Source organism: Pleurodeles waltl, chromosome 5, assembly GCF_031143425.1.
Source record: "Pleurodeles waltl isolate 20211129_DDA chromosome 5, aPleWal1.hap1.20221129, whole genome shotgun sequence".
Taxonomy (NCBI): Eukaryota; Metazoa; Chordata; class Amphibia; order Caudata; family Salamandridae; genus Pleurodeles; species Pleurodeles waltl.
The window spans coordinates 808,738,322-808,764,125 of record NC_090444.1 but is presented as its reverse complement, the minus strand read 5'-3'; the positions used below and the strand labels follow the sequence as shown (position 1 = coordinate 808,764,125).

Below are 25,804 nucleotides of genomic sequence, written 5' to 3'. Positions count from 1 at the left end.
ACATCACACTAGCATTTCAATATGGCCACCTAAACAATCTGCAAGAGAAATCACCAATCAAATGAAAGACAAACAACATGACAAAAGGAGCAATGCATAGCAGCCTTAGACCACTACGCTTAAGTACAATTCTTAATCAGACTGGGCAGTTTTACGAAACATGTGCCCCCTGAGAAAACAGCACTTTAAGCTGTTTGCAATGCACTGAGCACAGACGAGAGTGCACAGTAATCATAATCATCAAGAAGACTTGGGGCCTGATTTAGATCTGGGTAGAGGGAATACTCCGCCACAAACTTGACGGATATCCTGTCCACCTTTTTATGATCCCCACAGGATATAAGGGGAACGTAATACGACGGACAGGATACCCATGACGTATGTGAGAGTATTCCCCTCTGCTCAGATCTAAATCAGGCCCTTAATTCAGCCAGAGGTCGAGCCCTAAAAGCACAATTCATAAAATACAATAAAATATTTTAAAAGATCATAAAAGTTTGGTATACAATAAATAGAACAGAAGATATCTCAGTGGGACCTAACCCCAGATTTAATACCAATTGTATGTCCAATGCGTGTTCATGCCTTTTCCTTATAGCTAGTCCACGTTTAATAAAATTAATCATGGTATAACATGTCTGGGGGTATCCAACTCTTGCAATACAGTTAATGCTGTCTGTCCTCTGCTGCCTACAATTGTCTGTACGGCGATGGATTCGGTGTTATCCAAATGGATTCAGTCTTGTAAAATCTCGTACTTAAAGATTCCCACACCAGATTTTTACCAAAGTTTCTGGGTGCATCTTATACAGAAGATGTATCAGTGGTTTATCAAACCCTCGTTGTCCATAATGGTCAACAGATTAGGATGGTATACCATTTCAAATGCGCTGAAGAGGTCTATAAACATTAGGTGAACGGATGTCCTCTTTGCCCTGACATATTTCCCCAGGATGAGCTGAATGTTTAGGCATTGAACAATAGTACTGACTCCTTTACCAAACCCATATTGTACCTTATGGACTCACTGCTTCTCCTCTATCTAGGCCTCTAAGTTGGATGTTCAGGATCTTACATAAGTTGTCCAGAAGGGAAATTGGTTGGTGACAACTAGGCACATTTTTGTTTCTTTTTAAAAAAAATCGGTACCACCACTGCCACTTTCCATGATGGGATTAGATGACATGTAACAGTGGCCCTAAAAATATTTATTAAAACGGGTGCCCAGAAAGTACCATTGGATTTAAATAGGCCCACAGGGATCTCGTCTGGGCCAGGCACTTTCCAGGATCGGCTTGGACTGATTGCTACTGCTACATCCTTATAGTGAATTGACAGTCTGAGATAGTAGAGTTCTTCTTGGCTTGGCTGATTCAACAAACGTTACTAATGTGGAAGTATCCTTTCCACAACTCATACAGCAGCAAAATGTTCTACCCAAGAATGGACAATGATGTTAGTATCACCGCTTGGTTTATTATATCCTGAAAAGAAGGGTTTGTTCACAATCTTCTAAAAGATTTCCTTGTCCTTTTATGCAGTTGTCTTCTCCAGGTCCTGCGCAGTCACTTCTGTGTTTCACACGTGCATATTGTAAAAAATTGTGTTTCCTCATTTACATTGGCTTCGACTCCATTGGAATGAGGGAAAGAATGCTCTTTGTAGTTGAGTATGCTCACATTATGGAAGCATAAATTAGATAATCTGAATCTGAATGGAGTCATGCATTAGCAGATATTTTGAGCTCCCCCCTGTGTAATTTGGAGGAAGTATGGTTAGGTAGGCATGGGCAAAATTCACTTTTTCCCATCTGTGTTGAGTGGCTACACAACAGCAGGAAATTTGGCTGTTTCCACACCTGCCTGCTCCGGATTGGAAAAAGGGAGGAATGCAGCTGAAATGCTGCAAAAAACAAGAATTCCTCTTTCTGAGTATAAGATATTGGTTTACTGGTTGAGGGGGTAAAACTCTCCTCAAGAAGCAACCACAATCTTTGTCACAAGCAAGCCCCAAATTAACTTGTTTACAACTCTCTGGTAGCTTGGTGTACAATGGTCAGGCTTAAATTAGAGGCAACGTGTAAAGTATTTATGCAGTACGTCAAAGAATAATAAAGTGAAATACAACACAAGAAAAATCCCACACCAATTAAAAAAAATACAATACATTTTAACAAATAATTTAGGACTAAAAGACCAAAGGCATGCGATTTTAAAGATCAGACCTCAATGGAGGGTGGGCTGGATACATGGTGTTTTGCTTTTCTTTATCTTATGACCGAGCTGACACAAATTTGCTGGAATGCACTTCTTAGTTTAAAGAAGACATTTATGATTATTACTTCACCACGAGGTTCCTGAGAGACAAGATTAGTAGGTTGGAAGCACACGTTTAAAAGTAATCACAGCAATGAAAGGAAAATATATCAAAGTACTTCTCAATTTCAATGTACACAGCAAATACATATGATTATATTATAGCATAACTTCAAAGCAAAGAATAAAAGTAAAAATTCATCACCGTAGGGCCTATCACTGCTCGTCATCTTTCTCATGCCTTCAAGTTGATGACTCCTGTTCAACTGCGGGAAAGAGATTTTCCACCCAAACGGGAGGTCAGGCAGCTGACATCCGCTCCTGGCTGAAGTCTTGGAAAATTCCCCCGCTGCTGCCCAGGGACACCCCTTATAATGAAAAAGCCTGCTAACAGGCCCTTTCCTCTAATAATCAAAACATGCTGGCTACTGTACACCAGAGTGGGAACAGAACTAGCGTTGGAGAGTGACCAAGTCTCCAAAGCTCGCTCATTCCCAGGGTTGAGCAGAGGGAAAAACACAAAATATACACTCTCTTATCAAGCTAAGGCTCGGTGAGAATTTGGAATACGAAAAACACAGCTTGGTCTACCATGTGGAAAAACACAGCTGATCTGCAATGTCTCAACTGCAATGTCGACCTCCACGATAAAGCCCATAGGCAGCTAAACTGAATACAAAATGTAATGTCTAATGCCACATTAAAGCCAATAGGCAGCTAAACTGAATACAGAATGTAATGTCTAATGCCATGTTAAAGCCAATAGGCAGCTAAACTGAATACAACATGTAATGTGCTACTGGTGAACATAGAACAACTAATATGAGCAGTGGTGAAACACAAGGTCAGTGGTCAAACACAATTAATGACATAACACATGGACTAGTTAGGCCTACTGAACAAGAGTTCCTTTAATCCTGGTTGAGAAGAGTTGCAGAATCCTTCTTCAAGGATACTTCAAACAGCAGAGACGACACAAGGTCCAGCTTGAAGATACCTCATTCAGCATCTGTTCTGAGGAGCTGCAATGCGAGGTCCTGCATCGTTGTCGAGGAGGCCGTCAATGCGGAGGCTTGTGATATGAAGTCCTGCATTAAGGGTGCGTCACGCATCAGTTGGTTCTGAAGAAGTTGTGGGGCTTGCAATGCGGAGTCCTGCATCGTCGAGGTCGATTTTGACAACAGGCTTATGATGCAGGGGTCTGCATCTGGGATTGGCTGCACGGCATCAAATTAGATGGGACTGTGGGCTACGCAGTCTTTTGGCTGGGAAAGTCCATGCAGCAGAGGTGATGCATCAGTTCTGCTTGGGTTTGTGCCGAGCAGTAGAACAGATGCGTCCGCTCTGTGGGGTCCATAGATCAGCTGGCAGATCACCTTCAGGGCCACTTTTAAGAGTCCAGGACGGGGTGACACCACTTGTTAAGGTAGGACTCACAGATAACAGAGTCCATGTCCTGAGTTTTAGGTTGTTGGAAGCCTGTTAAGTCCCTGGGGCTTCAGATCAAAAGGCCAGACAACTAGTTCTTGGAGTCTCTCTGGGTCCTGGGTTTAGAGTTGCAGGTCCTCCTTCTCTCCCAGGCAAGAGGGCCATAGGGCAGCTGGGCATCACAGCAGGGCAACAATGCTTCAGAGCTGCAGACCAGCAGAGTGGCAGTCCTTTTAGCAGTACAGTAGTCCTTCTTCCTCGCAGAGTCCTCAGATCCAGAACTGTAGTGAAGAGTTGGTGTCTGAGGTCCAATAGCTACACCTGGTGCTTACTTTAAGTGGTGGAAGTTTCTAGAGGATTCCATCCCCTAGAAGGTACTTGGAATCTCCAGCCTCCCTGCCCTGGCCCCATATTTTGTATGGGCGCAGAACACTAATGTCAAACCTGTTTGTTAGAGTGCTCAGGCAGGGCCTTTATGATGTGCAAGAGTGTCCGATCCTGCTAATAGCTAGTTTCTCTTTGTCTCACTGCCTAGGAGCAGTACACAAAGACGAACTGCCAACTACACTTAGGGGGTCATTCTGACCCCGGCGGTCTTAGACCGCCGGGGCCAGGGTCGGCGGGAGCACCGCCGACAGGCCGGCGGTGTCCCGCAGGGCATTCCGCCGCGGTCGGACCGGCAACACTGGCGGTCTCCCGCCAGTGTACCGCCGCCCTTTTGAATCCTCCAAGGCGGCGCAGCTAGCTGCGCCGCCGAGGGGATTCCGACCCCCCCTACCGCCATCCAGTTCCCAGCGGTCCGCCCGCCGGGAACCGGATGGCGGTAGGGGGGGTCGCGGGGCCCCTGGGGGCCCCTGCAGTGCCCATGCCACTGGCATGGGCACTGCAGGGGCCCCCGTAAGAGGGCCCCTACAAGTATTTCACTGTCTGCTTGGCAGACAGTGAAATACGCGACGGGTGCAACAGCACCCGTCGCACCTTCCCACTCCGCCGGCTCGATTACGAGCCGGCATCCTCGTGGGAAGGGAGTTTTTCCCTGGGCTGGCGGGCGGTCTTTTGGCGACCGCCCGCCAGCCCAGGGAAAAACTTAGAATACTCTCCGCGGTCTTTCGACCGCGGAGCGGTATTTCAGAGGGGGGAACTCTGGCGGGCGGCCTCCGCCACCCGTCAGGGTCAGAATGACCCCCTTAGTCATGTGACCAGGAAAATGCCATCTTTCTAAAAATGACATTTTCAGAATTGTAATAAAAACCTAACTTCACCTTTAAAGAAGGCTGTATTTACAATTCTTTGAACACCAATCATCACCATGCACCTTAATGGAAATTAAAGCGTATTATATGTAATAAGGTAACCCCAATGTTATTCTATGACAGAGGTAGGCCTTGCATTAGTGAAAAAATAATTTAAGGGTTTTTCACTACCAGGACATGAAAAACTTAAAGCTATATGTTCTACTTTTTATATGCACTGCACCCTGTCCTCTGGGCTGTTCGGGGCCTACCATAGGAGTGACCTTTGTGCATTGAAAAGGAAACTTTTAGGCCTGACAGAAGGGCTAATTTGCCAGGTTGAAATTGCAGTTTAACAACTGTGCACACAGGCTGCAAAGGCAGGCTTGAGGCATGTTTAGAATAGCTGCTTAAGTGAGTGGCACGATCAGTGCTGCATGCCCACCAGTAGCATTTAATTTACAGGTCCTGCAGTACATGCTATATTAGCAACTTCCAAGTAAAATAAATGTGCCATTAGGGTGTAAGCTTATTCCACCATGTTTTAAGGAGAGAGCACAAGCACTTTAGCACTGTGTAGCAGGCATAAAGTGCAGAGTCCTAAGGCTAGCAAAAATAAGATCAGCAAAAATAGCAGAAGTGAATGCAAAATGTTTGGGGAAGACCACCCTAAATCAGACAGGTCTAACACATGCCCACCGTTGAACCGTTGGAGAGAACTATCCAGCCTCCTGGGAGTTCTCAACACTGAGGCAGAAAACCTGGAGATACCATCAGCACTAGTGTAGTTAGACCTAGTACAGTGTTCCACCTTAAAGTCTATCCCCTGTAGGGGTATGGACCACCTCAAAAATGTAGAATTCACACCTCTCATCTGCATCAAACATCTGAGGGGTCTGAGGTCTGTCTGAAGCTGGACATTAGCCCCTAACAGTTATGGTTTTAGCTTCATCAGCATCCAGACCACAGCAAAAGGCTTCTCTTTCAATAGCACTCCACTTCCATCCTGGGGAAGTAACCTCCTACTAATGAACGCTACATGTTGATTGATGAAGAAGTTGACATCCTCCCCTGACCGATCTTTCTCCTTGGTTGACATTAGATGAGGGAGAGGTTCATTCTTTTCTGTTCCATCATCCATCTCCAGCAACATGGTGACATTAGACCTCTCATAGTAGGGCTTCAGGAGATTGAGGTGGCGGACCCTTAGTGGGTTTCTGGGGGTCTTGAGATAGGTGGTCTCCCTCTTCCTCTCAACCAACATATAGGGCCATGTCCAATGATCTTAGAGGGCACTCGGCTCAACTTGCTCCATCACCCCCATCTTCTGGCCAGGCTGAACCTTGACCAGAATGGCCTACAGGCCATACCATTGCTTTTTCACCACCTGGCTAGCTTTTATGTTCTTGGAAGCCTTCTTCCACAACCTCTGCATTTGACTAACGAGCATGTAGCTAACCATATCCCAAAGGGGCATTTCAGGAGCTAGCTTCCACCTCCCCTTCACCAAACTGAGGGGTCCTATCACAAGGTGACCATAGAGGAGTTCAAAAGGGCTGAACCCTTCTCCTTTTTGTGGTACTTCCCTGTATGCAACAAATAAGCAGGGCAAGAGGCCATCCCACTTCCCGCTTCATAGGCTCAAGTAGGTCAATCATCATGCCATTGAGGGTGTTGTTGAAGGCTTCAACAAGTTAATTTGTTTGAGGATGCTGAGGTATGGAAAACTTATAGGTTACCCCACATGCCTTCCACATGGACTTCATGTACACGGATATGAAGTTGGTGCCCCTGTCTGACAACACATTATTGGGGAAACCTACTCATGCCAAAAAGCCCTGAGCCACTGCAGGTGCAGTTAAGGTTCTCAGAGGAATGGCCTGTGTACCTCATAGTATGATAGATAGAAACCAGGAAAACCCTGTTGCCCAAAGCAGTTTTAGAGCCTAACAATGTTGATGCCTACCCTCTCAAAGGGGGTGCAAAGAACTGGCATTGACGTCCGGGGAACCTTGAGCTTCTTCCCTGTCTTTGCGCTGGCCTAGCAGATGAGACAAGTCCTATAGAAAGCATTTGAGGCTGTCCTCATCCAGGGCCAATAAAAGGGGGTGACAAGCCTGTTGAAGGCCTCATCCTTTCCCAGATGTCCTGCTAAGGGTCTCCTATGAGCCAAACCCAATGGAAAGGTCCTGTAAAAGTAGGGGGCCACTGGCACACATGCTGGTTCTTGCACAGGTGTCCTAGGTTCACTGCAACAGAGTTAATTCTCTCAGTAAATAAAGTGATCTCCAGAGGTGTCACCAGCTGCCTGGGCTTAAAACTGCTGCCTCAGTCCCTCTAGATTTGAAAACTCTCTGAGCCTTGCAGAACTCCTCCTTGGTGGGCCCTTCCTCATTTTGTCACCCAGCAAGCTCAGGCATCTCTCCTAGAGAGGCAGCACCCTCTCTGGTCAGCTCCAGGGCTACCTCCTCTGGAGCTCCATCTACTGGTACTGTGGGAGGTTCAGAGGCTAGTTTCCTATGCCTCCCCTCCCATGCCCCTTCCTTGAAGGTGCCTGAGCCATTCTTCCAGGTTCTAGGCCCTCTTTAGTCTCTTCCCAGGCAACGTTGGAATGAGTAGTCACGCAGACCCACTCTGGCAACCTCAACAATTCCAGGTGCGACCTGAGCTCCTTTCCTTTCATGCAGTGTCCTCAGAGTAATTCCTTTGCAAAGGATCCACAAGCAATAGGGTTCACATCTATCATATGAGAACCTGAGACCCCCCCCACCAACTCAAAGGGAACTAGAGCTACCAGGTACTGTTCCCTTTCCCATGAAGACTATCCTGGGGGTCTTGTCTGGACTCCTTTTTGTTTTTCTCTCCACTTCCCTTTTTCTGGTGGGAACCAAGACCACCCTTTTGGGAGTTCCTCCCCACATATGGTACTTGGACACCCTGGAGTTGACCTGAATGTCCACCTCCTCAGAAAGCTTCCTGGGATCAGTCATCTTGCTATCCACCACGAGCTGGAGCAACACTGTAAAACACATATTGAGCATGTGCTCCCATGGCATCAGGTTGTATAGCCCATTATAATCATTAACTTTGCTGCTCTTCATCCAGCCATTCAGTGCACCACTGGAGGAATCTAAAATGTATATTTGGGGGCACATTTAATGGAACATGATGGTGCACTGCGCTAGATTGGCACCATCGCGCACTGTAATTTTCAAAACGGAGGGATGCACCATATTTATTAGAATACAGCGCACCAATGTGTTTCCCCCTGTGCCAGTGCTAAATTTGCTGCATTGCACCAACGCAGCAACCCTTGCACGTTTGAGTAAAGATGTCTGCGATGAGAGGGAGATAGTTTTTGTGCAGGAAGGAACATCTTCCTGCACAAAAACAATCTCAAATGGTGATTTGTTCTTTCTATGTGTGCTTCAAAATGCAGCATACATGGAAAGAGCAAAAAATGAGGAGAAATGAAAGCATTTCTCTTCGTTGAGCCATGCTAACACCACCTCTGGGGTTGCAGTAGGTTTTGGTGCTGCCTCAGGTATACAAAAACTTGTAATTATGGGGCAGCCTCAAAATGAAATGTGTGTTGCTGTGGCATGCCCACAGATAAACCCATTACACACCCCTTCCACACAAGTGCTGCATGCGAAGGGGCCGTATTTACAAGGTAGTATTAAGACACAAAAAGTAGCTTAATGCCACCTTGTAAATGCAGCGCAGGTCATTACGCCCGCTCCGGTGGCAAAAGGGCCTTTTAAATCTAAGCCTTGGTTTGAGAGTTTGAGGGTAGCCCTGAACCTCTGATGGTATTTCTCAGTGTTAGCCCAAGGTTGGCTTTCATGGGGGTATACTTGGTCCAGTCTTATACCACTATGAGAATAGAGTGTCACTCCCCTCAGCACATATATGCTTCCACAAGCTGTCCCCCAGTACTCCTCTGGGATCTTGTGTACCCTCAGAGCTACCTCATATGCAGCAAATCATTTGTCGATATCATCTCCCATCACATATCTTGGCACCAGATTGTTGGGTATGCAGACCTTCTTGTCACCTTCAGACACTGTAGGCAAGCTTCTAACATTGCTGCTAGACTCTAAGCTCTGTCTAGCTTTAATCTTCAGTTCTTTCAAGCTTCTCTCATGTTCCAGCAGCATGTTCCATTTTTTCTGCTAAAGTTCTCTCACCCTTCCTTTTTATCCCCTGTCTCTAGTATCTGTTTGGCCAACAACAGCTTGAACTCCCTTTCTGACTTCCTAAGCTCCAGTTCCTCTGGGGACAAGTTCCTGGAAGACACACTGCTCTCTGCCCTCACAGTGAGCTCTCTCTCCATGGGTAGAGAACATCCCTCCCCTGGGAGCTCCTGATCAAGGCACACAGCTGCGTCATCCTCCATTCCAAAATCAAGTTTGCCCTCATCAAGATAATCCACATTAGGATCCTCATCCCCAAAGTCCTCAGGGTGGGATTGCATCCTAGTGACTTCTTCATAGGCGCTGAAGGCTTTCCAAAGATTCAGCCTTGCGGCTTTTGTTTCACACATGCACCCTCTCTCCTTGCAGAGTTTCTAAAGCTCAGCCCTGCTGATTTAATCTAGATTGAGCCTATCTGCTTCCATGGTTTTGGACAATGATGTAGGGAACATTAGTTTAGAAAAACGCCAATGAGAAAAGTAGGAGGAGTTTAAAGAGGCTGTGACTGATCTCAGATTACTTCTCTAGGATTTTAGTGTACCACAAATTCACTGTATGGCATTGCACAAACACAAGTACAAATCCCCGCTGATCACCAATGTAATGTATTGAATTGCTTGTTGAGGGGTTAGAAACATCCTCAAGAAGCAATCACAATCCTTGCTAGTGTGAAGTCACAAGCAAACCCCAGTTTAACCTGTGCTTACCCATCTAGTAGCTTGGTGCAGAGATGTCAGACATAACCTAGAGGCAATGTGTAAAATATTCACGCAGTACTTCATACAGTAATAAAGTGAAACCCAACACAAGAAAGATTCCACACAAGTGTAGAAAAATAGAGTACATTCTTATAAATAAGGTAAGACCAAAATGACAAAAGTCCAATCTTCAGAACCAGAGACATGTAATTTTAAAGATAAAGTGAAAATAGCACCAAAAAGCACAAAGTGGCATTTGTGGATATCTGGTTGAGCTAGACCAGGACAAAGTCACAAGTACAGGCCAACTGCAATGGAGCACAGGCCGGCTACAGGGACCCAATTAGCCCTGCTGAACAAAAGTACTTTAAACCATGGTTGAAAATAATTGTGGAATCCCTTTTCAAGGATGTGTTGCGCAGCAGAGGAGATAAGAAGTCCAGGTTGAAGATCTGTTGTCCAATGCCGGTTACGAGGAGCTGTTAAGCTGTGATGAGAGATCCAGCATCATTGTCAAGGAGGCTGTCGATGAGGGGGCTTGCGATGCGAACAGGACTTCAGGATTCAGGTTCAAGGATGCGTTGCGCATCAGCTGGTTCAGAAGAAGCTATGAGGCTTGTGAAGCGGACTCCTTCCGCATTGTTGAGGCTGCCAAGAAGACTTCCCCGCTGCCTAAAACCTGCTCTATGCTCTTGATGGACTGCCTTGCTGCTTGAGACCTGTTAGCCTACTCAAACCCAGGCCTTCCAGAGTGAATCCAAAGGCTAGTTGATTGGCCTCCTGATCAGAGCCTCAGGGACAGAAAAGGCTCCAACCATCTTTACCTTGCATCTGGACTCAGTCTGAGTGGGTCTTGATCCTCAAGGTTGTGCCCTTCCAGTTCTGGGCCATTGGAAGTGGTGTTAAAGGTGCCCAGATCCAAAACTTTGGACTTAGAATATTGTCTGTCAAAAAGTGCCCTCTGAACCGAGGGGAGACCTGCTTGCTGATCTGCCCATCATGCATCACCGGTTGGTCTGACTTTGCAGCAGCTTCTGTAATATTCTTCTTTTCAGCAGCAAACCATTTTCAGCAGCTCCTCGAAGAAGGACTATCCTGCCTCATTGAGTTCTCATCAGCTACAGCCTGCAGCTTTTCTACATCCATAAAAGTGGCTAAGTCCAAACATATAAATCTTTACCTCGACTCCATACAGTGAGTACTCCTCCTTAGACACCACTGCCTGCCTTCTACCACTGAACTTTCCCTTCTTAAACATTTTTATTAAAAATTATTCTGTCCGAGTGTAAACTGAGATTGATCCAAATCCACTTTGTGTATCCAAGCTGCGATCTATCGGGGTCTGCCTTATCTTTCGTCTTTTGCCCCAGTCTGGCACATCTAGGTGTCCGCAGTTGCCATGCTGATCTTTTAGGTGCTATTTCCCACTTTAAAATTTAAAAAATCAGAACTCTGGTACTACTGATTGGATTTTTTGTCATTTTGGTGTTGAATAAACTATTAAAATGTATTCTGTTTTATTTAATAGATGTGGGATTTTTCTTGTATTGTATTTTCACTGTATTGATGTTTAAGTGCTGCATAAATACTTTACATATTGTCCCCAAGTTAAGCCTGATCTCTTTCATGCCAAGTTGCCAGAAGGTTAAGCACATATTAATTTAATGACTTTAGGTGTTTCACTTTGACTATGATTGTGGCTGTTGCTTGAGAAAACCTCCAGCCCCTCTTCCAATGCCCAATTTCTCACACATTGCATTTGTTTGTTTGCAGTTTAGATCTAAAGCAGCATGATCTTCCATGATGGTGTGCCGTGGAAATGCTGGTGTTAGTTCAATCCCCATCAGAGAGACCTAAGACGGAGTACTTTGCTTGATATAAGGGATTTATCTTCCCTTTTCTTATGTGTTTTTTGACACAGGCGTACCTTTGACTGAAAATACTAATGCAACAATGACACGTTTAGTTGCAAATTAAGAAAATCATGTACATCAGGCAAATGTAGAAAAACATCGGAAGTAGAGAGAGGGTGGAGAATCCAAACAAACCCATCATAATTTTCTTTATGTACCATCACACTTCCTGGGTTGGGAGTAGGAGCTTGAAAATGCATAGGCTGGTTTCAGACTCAAGAAAACATCCAGTATGTTTCAGTATTTCTTTCAGGCTCAGTCTTGTGGTAAGCTGAATCGTGGGCTAATACATATTTGCTATGCGGGATTGAACATCACAATGCCAAGGGTCAGGATTCAGAGAGACAAAGCAGGCCGTAAGAAAGTTGAATGCCCATGGTGAGATTTTAAGTCTTTGGCCATGAGAAACACACAGGACAAATCCTGAGAGACAGGTTGGAAAACAAGTATGAGAGTTTGAGCATAATGTTCCTAGAAACAATATGCACAACATAACATATTCATAAAATGTCACTGTTAATATGAAAACTACACTATTAGCATTACATATTGATAATAAAGCATGTTGTCAAGTAGCATAGAACATTTATCTGATTACATTTGAAAAATTGTATTCAATGGGATGCTAGTGGTAGAAAGAGCCATAAAATCCCTGAGGTTCATATTGTCATTTCTGCTGCTATTAGATTCCATTGTGCATAAAGTAATGTTTTGACTGTCTCTCTTTCTTGTTAGAAATCCTCTTGTGAGTGCGAGCACAACACGTGTGGAGAGAGCTGCAATCGCTGCTGTCCTGGATTTAACCAAAAGCCCTGGCAAGCGGGGACATTCCTGGCAAAGTATGAATGTGAAGGTAAGATCCCCCAAAGCCAATAAGCATGGTGGATTCACCCGACCATCTAAATAAAGTGATATGTAGTTAGGCCCAGGAGATACTGTACTGTTTAAAGGATCCCATGGAAAATAGTTGTGGGCCATAAGGGTACAGATTAGCCAACAGTATCTACAATTCAGTTCACATCAGTATATGTTCAAACATATTACAAAGACTGAACAAGCTCGGGTCTCATAAGAAAACCTATTCATCAGGTTACACAAAGACAACAGGCTGAAGCTTTGGGCAACAAATTTTATATATATCCCACAGTCTCAGTGTTGTGATCTAATGTGAGTTCTGTTATCTTGCATATGAGAGTTCTGTTACCTTGATGGTAGATTGAACATGTGTTCTCTGCCAGAGACAGCTGTGGCTGGCTGGTGATGGGAGCATCACATTGAACAGAGCGATCGTGCATTAAAAAAACATCTAAAATATTACAGACTCAGCATCATTACAACATATTTTGGTGACTACAGAGTATCAGGATAGCCATTCTATCATTGTCTCTATTCAACGTGGACTTACCCGATGTTGTTTTGCCATGCCCACATGCTTATGTGAGTTTTGTTTCTGTTTAAACTCCCTTGTCATGGTGTGTGGATGGCAGCAGGGTTGTGGGGGCTGGAAGCCCTTTACTTGGATTAATTTGGAACATTGGGTGGCACATACTCCTTTTGGATCATTGACGCACCTGAGTGCAGTGCGAGCAAGACAAGGCAGCAGCGTGAGCAACACAACGAGCGCTTAGCATCTGAGGCAGAACCGACATCTTACGTCTCACGTCCTCACTCGTCAGCTTGTCAACAAAACTGACAAAGGACTAACCTGTCGGCAAATCTTTTCTAAAACAACCTGCTCAGCGAGTCAATTTCATGATCATTTTGTTTCTGGAGGTGTTGACAAATCGTTTCCATTACAACTTGCTCAGCGATTACAAAGTTCTAAATTTCACGATCGTTTCACTAACTAGAAACAGTGATTCACTTTAATTTGAATACAACTTGCTGCTATAAATTGGAGTGTGAACCAAACTATTGAGAAGGATAGTAATATCTTTCTTATAAATACGAATTGGATAATTTGAAAAATAAATAATATTATATGTAATAAAAATATATTTGTGAGTTAGTAATTTAACAAATTCTCTTATTGTGTATCGGCCATGGATACCTCTATTTTTCCACCGCTGCAATTCTTACCTCATACTGGAGTGCCGTCAATAGAATGGGAAGAGTGGATTGATATATTTGATAACTATTTGAAAGCACTGGATGGGCAAGAATTTACTCCAGGATGAAAAAAAATATATATTATTTAACTCATTAGGAAAAGAGAGGTAACATATCTTCAAATATTTGCCAGTTGCAATGAGTGATGCAAGACAAGCTACTGAGGAGGAATTTGTGGAGGTAAGAAGAAGACTGGGTGTGAGATTCTCTAACAGTACCAATATAGTTATGAGACACTATAAGTTCTATACCCAGCCTCAAAGGGAAGGTGAATCCTTCCATGATTTTGTAACACGATTAAGAGAGTTATCTATAAAATGCAAATTTGGGACAATGATGGATGAAATGATTAGAGACCAATTGGTTGCACAATGTAGAAATAAGAAAATTCAAGAGAGACTTTGGGCAATGAGAGACCTGTCTTTAAAAGACGCAATTGAAATGGCTAAAGTTATTGAAGAATCAGACTATTGTATGCATGAAATTAATAAAAAAGATGCAAGGGAAGAAATACAAGGCTCAATAGTAAGTGCTGAGGTTGCTGTAATGGGGCAGAAAAAGGCAATTTTAAAACTTTGAAATACGGTACGTCTGCGAAGTCTCTGTACAAAGTCTGCAGCAAATGTGGGAGCCCAGATCACAACTCTGACTCTAGCAATTGTTGTGCCATAGGTAAAGAGTGCAGAAGTTGTGGTCATAAAGGCCACTTTACCAGGATGTGTAACGATAAAGGAGTTAAGGAAGGAAAAGTAGCAACATTATCGGAAGAGGTCTCTGACACATCAGATTTTACTGTGGGTAGAGTTTTAGGTGTTGGTGACCAAATTGAACTGCTTGGAAGGAAAAATAGACCGAAAGTGTTATTCACAGTTAAAGGAAAAGATGTAGAATTGATGATCGATTCAGGGTTATTCTATAATTCCTAAGGACATGTTCACATCTGTTTGGCAACATGTGCACTTGTTGCCTGAGGATATCAGTCCTGAGTAGTATCAAGGTGAAAAGATTGAAATAATTAGATATATGTCAACAGATATAACGTTTAAGGACCGGAAAATAAAAGAAAAAGTCTATGTTGCAAAAACAGGTCTTCCAATTTTAGGGTGGTTCCATCAATATGATTTGAATATTGTTGTAAGCCCCCGAGCATCAGGACAATAATGGTAGTGGAAAATAAGTCATGTGATGACATGTTACAGGAACAACAAAGTGTCTTCAGGGAAGAAATGGGAGAGTTGAAAGGTTACATGCACAAAATTGAGTTGAAGAAAGAGTCAATTCCAGCACAGTATAGGGTGCGGACGGTTCCTGTAGCAGTCAGAGAAGAAGTGAAATGTTTTCTTAAAGAAATGTTACATTATGGAATAATTGAGCCTGTGGAAACATCGGAATGGATCTCCCTAGTTGGTATCACTAAAAAAGGTGATAGAAGTTTGAGGTTCTATGTTGATTTAAGGAATTTGAACTATAATATTATAACAGATAATTTGCATTACCGAACATTAATGAACTGATATTATTTTGAAAGTAGTTAGATTTTTCTCCAAAAATGATGTGCAACATGCTTAGCATCAAATACATCTGCATGAAGAATCTTAGCATTTGATGGCATTCATTACAATGGAGGGCACATATTAATTTTTGAGAATACATTTGGTTTGTCATCAGCGGTGAGTTTTTTTCCAGAGGATGATGAAAGAACTATTCCAAGACATGGATAACGTTGTATGTTTCCAAGATGACAGAATAGTCTTTGGGGATGGCATGGAAAAGCACAATAGTACATTGGACTTTACATTAAGAAAGATAGCTGAGGCTGGTATTAATTTTGGGAAGGAGAAATGTAAATTCTTGGTGGAGGAAATAGGTTACTTAGGACATACATAAACAGCCAAAGGTGTGAAGTCCAAAAGAGATTTGTTGAATGCCATAAGAGCTGCACCTAGACCCATGGATAAAAACCAACGCTGTTCTTTTTTAGGTTTAGCCGAATTTTACTCGAAATTTGTGAGAGACTTTGCCAGTAAAATTGAAAATCTGAAAATACTGTTGCGGAAAGGTCAAAAAAAATTCTGGAATGATGAACAGGAAGAATATTTTTGTCAGATCAAAAACTGACATATGTCAAGCACATATACTAACCCCTTTTGATATCAAAAAGAAAACTAGTGTAACCATTGATGCTAGTGCGGTTGGATTAGGGGTGGTGTTATCGCAATTACATGGAACACAGGAGAAAATTGTGGCTTTTGCTTCTCGCACTTTGACTGCTACAGAACGTCATCAGAAGAGACAATAAAGATGCGTTAGCTAGTGTAGGTGAGGTGTTGTCAGGGACGTATGGCACCGTAGGTGAAGCAGAATGGTCTACAGCTCTGTTAAAAGATGAAGTTCTCAAACAAGTTGTAGAAATGATAAGACATGGTGTAAGGAGGGAGAGTGCTTCACCAAATTCTGTAAGACCTTTTTGCAAAATGATTGATGAGTTGTCGGAGATAAATGGACGAATTGTGATGTGTGGGGATAAAATAATTCCTCCAATAGGGGTTTGCAAGGTTTTGTTTGATGCAGCTAAAGAAGGGCATTTAGGTCAGACTCTTACAAAAAAAAGATTGCGCACGGATTATTGGTGGGCAGCAATGGATAGTGATATTGTGGAACGGGTTGAGAGGGGTGTTGAGTGCAGGTAGTGTGAAAAAAGATTGAAGGTATGTCTCATAGTGAAGTGAGCAATATTCAGGATTGTGGTATACCTTGGCTTAGTGTGTGTATGGGCTTCATTGGACCAATCCTGTGGTTACATCCTAGGAAACAGTATGCCATGGTATTGGTAGATGTTAACACCAGGTGGTTGGTTGTTAAATTTATGTTGGAGATTTCCACTAAGAAAACGGTAGCAATGTTACGTTAAGTTTTTCTGGAGGAGGGTTTTCCAAGAGTCTTGATAACAGACAATGGAGAGTTTTTACTATCTTGTGGCATTAAACACTCATGCATCGCATTGTATAATCCACAAGCAAATGGCATTGTAGAACATGCTAATCATATGATTAAGGGTGCTTTACAACTTGCATACACTAATGGTAGGGATGAAGACAATTTGATATATGATTTAGTGTGGGCGTATCATACTACTGTGAATTCAAGCACTAATGAAGTACCCTTTATGAAGACGAGAGGTAGGGCACCTACTACAAAATTGAATCCTTTTTGGATGCAAGGCCTTTTAGAAGGAAGGTGTGATAAAGAGGATAGCAACACAAATACTCAGACTTGTGATATGGGAAGAATTCAATCAGATGTTTTAGTAAAGGTTAAGGATGGGAACATCAAGAGAGGTGTGGGAAGATTTAGGGGTCTGTTTCAAGTTAAGAAAGTTCATAGAGGGCATGTTGTGTTGAGAAGTGGCGAATGCTGGAATTTGAGGAGAGTTGCCAAATATGGAAAGGAAGGCTTTGAGAGGTGTTCACTTGACAAGAATATTTGCAATGGATATATGATGATGAGAAATGAGGATTTGTTGAGGAGCAGCGATGAGTTAGGAAATGATATAAGAGATATACAGGTTGGTGATTTATGTTCTGAAAACGGTGACCATGAAGGATTACATTCTACAAATTTTGCTCCTATTTTTATCAAGTTTTCTGGTAGAATCACCAGATTGAGGAAACCTCCAAAATATTTATCTGATTATGTACAACGAATTAAGCATTGTTTGTTCATCATACAGTGGCTTCATTTTGTTGTTATTTTTTGTGTGTTTTAAACATATATATGTTTTTTATTTTTTTTGCTTTTCTTACTTATAGCTTTATTTATTGTCATTTTGCTACTTTTGTATTCTGATTCCCAAGGGGGAGGATGTGATGTGATCTAATGTGAGTTCTGTTATCTTGCATATGAGAGTTCTGTTACCTTGGTTATGGATGGAACGTGTGTTCTCTGCCAGTGACAGTTGCGGCTGGCTGGTGATGGGAGTATCACGATGAACAGAGTGATCGTGCATTAAAAAAAAATCTAAAATATTACGGACTCAGCGTTGTTACAACACTCAGGCACCTAAAAGCAAAGTTATCCTTCTGGTCACATGAACCTATAGTCTATGACCCACGAAAATGGAGCTCTCCTTCAGGGTACAGACATCTTACATGCTAACATATATGACCTCAAAGCTACCCCTAGGAGTTTTCAGACCTTATAGATTGTTGTATTTGACAGGAGAGCTATTCTTGATGTTAGAAAGCAATTGCAGATTCGGATATCTGACAAAATGCGATCTCTTTCGTTTCATCAATCTTACAGACTCTGACATCTGGCATGCTATTACCATCAAGTTACTAAGTTACAGAGTTCAGCATCCAAGTGTCTGACGTCAGAACTGATCATCATTTCATACAAACTCTGACAGCAAATCAATCTGTCGTATTATACACTTCCTTTAGGCCCAGGTCTCCGAAAAGAAAGCTATCACTCTGGGAGATAACCCAGAAAAATATCAAGCCATATGAAATAAGTATCCTATTTGATTTTCTCAGTACCTGGTTTTAAGGAATCATTTTGGATGGTACACTTTTTGACTCAAATAGAACATATCCTATTTAAAATGTTAGCCTCCTAACATACTACAAAATGACTGCATAATAAATATTTCCTTCTCTCAGTATATTTCAATTAGTGTTCATGAGAGGTATTTAAATCCTCTTATGCTAATTTGTAGTATTGACATTGGTGGCAGCCTAGCTAGAGGCAGATGCTCATGCAGGACACTCTAAGATCAAGGGAAAATCAAATCAGCACAATCTGTTGATAACCAAACTTATACTAATACCACGGGTGAACCAATTCCCCTTACAAGCATGCCACCCATGCCTTGCTTCTAAACAAATAAACAACTTAATGGTCAATGGAAACAGATGATCCACACATCCAAATCTAACTTGTCAAAACTGAAGGTGCTGTAATCGGAACAGACTATAAGAACCATACATAAGAAAGTTTGAAGTCAAAAAGTTACCATAAATCTAACTTATCAAAAACTACATTATTCAGCACCAGTGGCAGGCAAATGGAACAATAAATCCATCCTCAGATTATATGCCCTCTCAGAATGCATCCTCCCAATATGAGCCTGATTGAGGAAAAGTGGCGCTTCACCCAGTGGAGCGCCACTTTTCTTGCGTCCCTTAGCAGCCCCCTAACTCCACCATGTGTGCACCATATATAAGATACGGTGCACCATGGAGGTAGTTAGGGAACTAGTGTCACAATTGTTTACACTAGTTCGGAGCTTTGCAGGATTAGCATAAAAAGTGTGGGCACTAATCCTGCAAAGCCTATGGAGGCCGATTGCAAACAATGATGTGCCTCCTTTTAACACCTGCTCTGTGCAGGCGTTAAAAGTGCAGAAAAAAATTACGCAAAGAAATCTCTTACATTTCTATGCTCCAGTGAGGGGGACTGCCCTCTTTGCATACATTATGCCTTGCACCACTTTGTAAATTAAATGACAGCTTCCTTACCCTCGTCCCTTACTGACTCTGAGTGTACACTATTATGTTGCATGTCTATCTTACTCCCTGCTACACTTCTACATCTCTGCAAAAATCAGTCTTTCCTGTGTAACCATTCTCTGCATTCTAACACTATCTAAGCATGAAACACCTTTTGGAGTTCTTTCATGGAAGAAGGAGGCAACTGCAAAATAGTGCTGTTAACGCGTCCCTTTATGACTAATTTACTCACTTTGGGACTCATTTTAGGCCAATGAATCTTTTGACCCTGATTGAAGACACCTTAGGACGAGATAACTAATCAGCATGTCAATCAATATGTCAATAACGTCATCAAAGTTCACAGTAATACGACAATACAAACTAATCAAAGACATTTAATAAAGCTCAGAAACCGGATTACGGGAAGCAGTGACGAAACGGAGGGACGTTCCCACGTAGGTGCCGGGTGGCTCTCATCGGAGTACTGCGTGGCGCGGTGCGGCGAACGCTGCTGCCGCCACCGCAGCACGAACGCTGCTGCTGCTGCTTTTGGGAGGGGGTCGAGGGCCCGTGGGCCCGTGGGGGGAAACTTTTCACCGGGAAACTCTTGCTGGGTGACTCGAGGCACGGAGCCTGGAGCCTGGAGCCTGGAGCTGCTTTGAGTGGCTCCTTCCAGACGGCGGCTCTTCACAAAGTCCGCGGTTCCTCACCGGCGCGCTCCCCCAGCGCGAGACCCTCTCTCTGCTGCTTCACACGCCTGGCCCGCCTGGTCGACCCCAGGGGCCCGGAGGCAGTCCGGAGACAGCTGAAGGACGACCCCGGGAGGGATAAGGAGCAGCCGAGGGGCGAGGGAGAGGCAGAGGCTCCTCAGGACCCAGGACCCAGGTCCCAGAGTCAGGCGCAGGAGCGTCGCAGAAAACTCGGGGTGGCGATCCGCCCTCTGACATCCTGTTGTCTCCCGGGTGGACTGAGACCATTGGAGACCATTGGAGGAGAGCCGAGAGCGCCCCCGAAGAGACTGCTGACCGCAGACCCGCAGTGTGCAGTGTGCAGTGTGCAGGGGCAGCCGGTGTTCTGCGCCCTCTACCGGTCCTCAAGGGCGCTATATTAGACCCCATCGCACACACTCCTCACACTCCTTCACTTTGAGGGACCCGAGGAGTCAGCGACCCCCTCACCACAGACTGACCCAGGGCACCAGAGTCTGATACGGCCACAGGGCACCAGAGAGAGGCCCCGGAGACTGACCCCGGCCACAGGGCATTAGAGACTGACCCCGGCCACCAGAGACTGACCTCGGGTACCTGAGAGAGTCCACAGAGACCACAGAGACCACAGAGTCTGACCCCGGGTACCAGAGAGAGAGATCGGGTACCAGAATCTGACCCCGAGCACCTGAGACAGGACCCTCATCAGAGTCTGACCCCGGGTACCACTCCCCGGGCACAAGAGGCAGACCCCAGGCACCAGAGACAACCGGCCGCGCACCCCTGCAGGACACAGGGCCGCCGGTTCGGACTGCTGTCACCGCTGTAGGCTCCCTGCTAATTCACGCCGGGAGGACTACAATACCCAGAATCCTCTGGGTTTCCTGAGCGCCAAGTGCTGTTACGCCCCCCGGGATCTTAAATTGCAACAAGGTACACCGCACCGCGGGTGGCGCGGATGGCGCCGGGCAAGGGGTGGGCCCTCTGTGGCCCTCAGAGGCCTGAAGAGACTGGACTGGGCACGGGACTCTGCCTAAATTGCAAATTAGTTGTATTACATCCTGATTACGCGGTTTTGTGTTTTGTGTTGCTGAATTATAGCTGGTGGTACTTACCGCAACCAACCTATGATGGCTAACTGTAATAACTCCGCTAAAAATCTAGGGGCTACTACGCTTGATAACTACCTGGTTAAGGTGGTTAAAAAGATTAATAGTGATCGCAGAGTCTCCCTAGGGAAAGGAGGTTCCCCCGTTCAGACACACCCTAGTTCCTCCCCTCATACAGTGTCTACCCTTGAGGATCTGGTCACCAACACTGATAAGGATATGATATTAACTGAGGCACAGATATATTCTAATCCCTCAGACTCAATGGGTTTAATTGGCGAGAGCCCTTTCAGCCCCGTGGTTATGGCAGAGACTCCCCCCCAACCAGCAAGAACAGTTAGGGCTTGTAGAAAGTCGTTGGGCAAAAGAGGAGTGGGGAAGGTCAGCAATTCTCGAAAGCCCCTCGAAGCAAAAATTCATACTATTAAAACAAAGGGAGTAGACGGGGGATCTGATAAGCCAGTGGGTTGCTGTCATAATAGGCAGTATATAGAAAATATACTGACAACAGTAGAGGATAAGTTAGCGACAAAAATGGCTGAAATGTTTAGCATATTATTGTTGAAAATTGAAGTACTCACCCAAGAGGTTCATAGTCTAAGGGTACAAGTAACTTCGACACCAGCAGATGTTCTAACGGTACCTCTAGATTTACCATCTGGAAATTGTGTTGAGCAGGCAATACTCGCGGGTAGCAGTTTAAGACATAAAACCCCATGTAACGAAACAAGTTTGGAGGCGGAGCCCACTATACCTAGGGAAGTGATCCGAGGGTCCCTAGAGGGTAGGTCTCAACCAACTCGAGTCCATAAGGAAGCAAGAGAGCACACCAATAATTATAATGTTAGGATTGATCTCCCACCGGAGGCCGCTCCATTTGTATGTATATTGTCAGGAGTCCCAGAACTTAGTTCAGGTAAAAAAGAAGGTTACAATGACTTAAAAAATAAAGTAGCCTTCTGGCTTACTAAGAATAGACCCCTCCCCCCTTCCATTGATGGTAAAATCTTAAATGTGAGAAGGGTGGGTTGGCTTGGCCACATGACTAAAGATATTCCAGGTGATCTGGTAATAGTTAATTTCAGGAGTACAAATGTGGTCCCATTTTTGAGAGGCTGGTGCCCACAACTTGCAGATGGACCAATAGTCACGTGGGAACTCCCTGATTTTTATCCTACGGTGTATCCCGAGGTGAAGGTGCCATCCCAGATTAACAAAAATGTCATTAACCCTCCCAGGGGTTGGTTCGCACCAGAAAGCATTGAACCCTTGATTACTGCCGGGAAATATGGGCCGTTATCCTGCCTAGATGAGAATGATTGACTCACTGGTAGAGAAGAAATAGATAATTTAACTTTATTGAAATCCCCCCACATAGAAGATATAAGTTGGAAGGCTATTGCCACAGATCAAAGTAATAACCCTGACATTATCCCCGTTGGTACATTGTCTGCATTACCCAATTTTAGTACGGACTCACCCTCTGCTTTTGCTGAGCCTGTTGATATGGTATCAAGGTATATATCCTGGAATATAGCCGGTCTGGAGTCCAGCCAGTGTATTCCTGATTGGAGGGACTTCATAGATCAGGGCGATATAATTGCATTCCAGGAAACATGGGCTATCACACCGATATTTCGGGTGGGGTATCTGAACTTTAGCAAGCCAGCAATTAGAGGCCAGAAAGGGCGTCCTGTTGGAGGTCTTACAATTTGGGTCCGCCAAAGTGCGGGTGTAAGAGTTGAAGAAGTGACAACTGATAGTCCAGACATAATTGCCTTAAAGATAAAGTCCAACCAAGGTTTAAGCATCCTGTTGGTTAATATTTATGTCAGGGGCCTCCAGGGAGGAAGGGTTTCTCCGACCCTCCTCCTGTTGGATGACATTTTATCTGGATCAACGACCGATGGCCACAAGATTGTGATGGGGGATTTTAATACTTGTTTTGAGCCTCTGGGTATTGAGGACGGCCCGCTCACTGAGGATGAGGATCTATCCTAGGGTATTCCCCAACTCGAGTTACCCTCGATTGCTAAGTGGTCGAGCTCAGCCACCTATATCAAGGGGCTATGCCTGGATATGGGTCTGAGAGCTGTTAATGGAAGGGTCAAGTCTGATAGGAAGGGTAGGCATACGTTCATCAACGGCCGACACAGTAGTCGTATCGACTATATTTTGGTCGATGTGAGGCAGTGGTTTGCAGTTGTTGATATGCTAGTTACGGAACGCCCAGAGAGCGATCATGACCCGCTGGTTTTGATTCTAAGGGATTCCAGCTTTCAGAGGTCTGTGGGCAGTGGTCCTAATATAACAGGAAAAGAGGTCATTGTGAGCAATGATATGCGCAGGGTACGCTGGTCTAAAATAGCTGTGGACGCTGGGGCCCGTAGGGCGATAAGAACCTTAGTGTCTAGTTCTGTGGAGCTTTTAAACAATTGTGGCTCACAGGACGAGATTAACAGCGAACTTATACGTACCCATTCTGACCTGTTTCAGGAACTTAAAAAGTTGTTCATCAAATTTATCCCTAAACAACCTAGGACCAAGAAATACTCATCCACTACCTGGTTTGATAAAGAGTGTAGTAAGACAAAAAGAGTTCTCTTTGAGGCCATTAAAAACAAAAATCATAGCCAGATTAGATCTTGTAGAAAACTCTATAATGAGGCAAAATGCAAAGCAAAACAAAAGTGGGACGAGGAACGCTGGCTTATGCTGTCAGAAGCCTGTGGTAAACGCAATATGCAACAGTTTTGGTACCTCATAAAATGGGGTATCTCGCAGGACGCCCACTATAGCCCAGCATCTGTCTCTAATCACCAGTGGGTAAAAAGTTTTGAGGATCAGTTTAAGTGTCATACAGTAGAAGAGACTATACCCCACTGTCTTGAGCCCGCCGAGCCGTTAATATTCTCAGTTACTGAAGTCATCAATTGCCTGCACAACATTCCCAAAGGGAGGGCCCCTGGCCCTGATGGTATTCCAGCTGACATTTTTTTGGAAGACCAGGACCTGTGGGTACCTTATATACTCCACCTGGTGAATGCAGTTGCAGCAGGCGCTAAAATTCCTGACTCATGGTACGGAGCAGAAATCCTGCCTATATACAAGAAAGGCGATCGCTCAGTACCCTCAAATTATCGGCCTATCAGCCTTATTGATGCGATCCAAAAAATTATAGCGCGCCTCATTTTAGGGAGGATACAGGAATGGATAATAGACTCAGATATTTTGACTCCGTTGCAGGCGGGTTTTAGACCTCATGTAAGCACCCTTGATCAAGCTTTTCGTTTTGCCCTATTATATTGGAAAACAGTTTTTTTGGGTAAGGGCAAGTTGTATGCAGCTTTTGTGGACCTAAGATCTGCATTCGACTTGGTCCCTAGGACTAAATTATGGGATTGCTTACTGGAACAGGGAATGCCCAGGGCTCTAGTGCGACTCTTAATGAATCTTCATGCATACACTTATGCCCAAGTCCACTGGGGTAAGCCTGGCGAGGTTACGGACAGGTTCCATGTTTTGAAAGGTGTTAGACAAGGATGTGTTCTGGCTCCCACTTTGTTTTCCCTGTTTATTAACGGGGTTACCAAATATTTTGCAACACATCCCACGGATGCTCCCCAGATAGCGGGAATGAAAGTACCATTGCTCATGTTCGCGGATGATACCTTGCTATTATCAAAGACAAGGCAAGGGCTCCAGCAGGCCCTACTCAGATTTGAGTTATTTTGTGACGAGCATGAGCTAGAAATAAATGTCTCTAAAACAAAATTTATGGTACTAAGAGGTCGAACACAAACTGTGGCAAGGGTCAAAATGGGTGGTGCTATTCTTGAGCAAACTAATGAATTTACATATCTGGGTGTGCATTTTAGTGATAATTTTAGTTGGAAACCCCAGATTGATATCCAAGCACTCAAACATGTTCAACTAGGCGGTGCCCTTCTTAAGGAACATAAAAGATCATTTACCCGCCCGATGTCCCCACTTATGGAAATCGATGGGTCAAAAATTCTTCCCTCAGTCTTGTATGGGGCAGAGCTTTGGGGTTATAGCAATCTGGACCGACTGACGTTGGCCCAAAACAGATTTACAAGAGGGGCGGTTGGTCTTCTGAGATCATCCCCACGTATCCCGCTCCTTTATGACCTTGGGCTCCAACCGGTGGAAGATCAAGCCAGATTTCGGCCCTTGGCCTTCTGGCGGAGGTTGTGGTCTACCCCAGAGCTGTTATTATATGCGAAAGCATGCCTCGAGGTAAGGGACACCCTAGGATCCGATAAGATTGGTTGGTTTAAGGGTGTTAGAACCACCCTTTGTGCCATGGGTCTAGGTGCCCTTTGGCTCAACCCAGACTCAGTTACTTTTCCTTCAAAAAAAGAGCTGAAACAACTATATTGGGAATGGGTGGTAGGCATAAGACACTCATCCCTTATAGGTAGTTCCCTTACAACAACATTTGTACACGTGAAAGATGCCTCTGCAATTAAAAAGTACTGGGATGTTATCACAAAACCTATGGACCGCAAATTATATCACCAAGTTAGAGTGGGCTCAATACCATTAAGGTGTTTAACCTCAACCTGGGGCACTGGAGGCCCA

The 25,804-nt window shown here is 44.2% G+C and overlaps 1 protein-coding gene across 7 annotated transcripts in view; it reads left to right on the top strand.

Annotated features, from left to right (window-relative positions):
* The window catches only part of LAMA2 (laminin subunit alpha 2), a 3,379,260-nt gene that overhangs the window by 1,038,017 nt on the left and 2,315,439 nt on the right, over positions 1-25,804 (top strand). For all 7 annotated transcript variants that reach the window (XM_069234829.1, XM_069234828.1, XM_069234823.1 and 4 more), the window contains exon 7: positions 12,518-12,635. In XM_069234829.1, the coding sequence (XP_069090930.1) occupies positions 12,518-12,635 (118 nt within the window). The remainder of the gene's footprint in view (positions 1-12,517; positions 12,636-25,804) is intronic.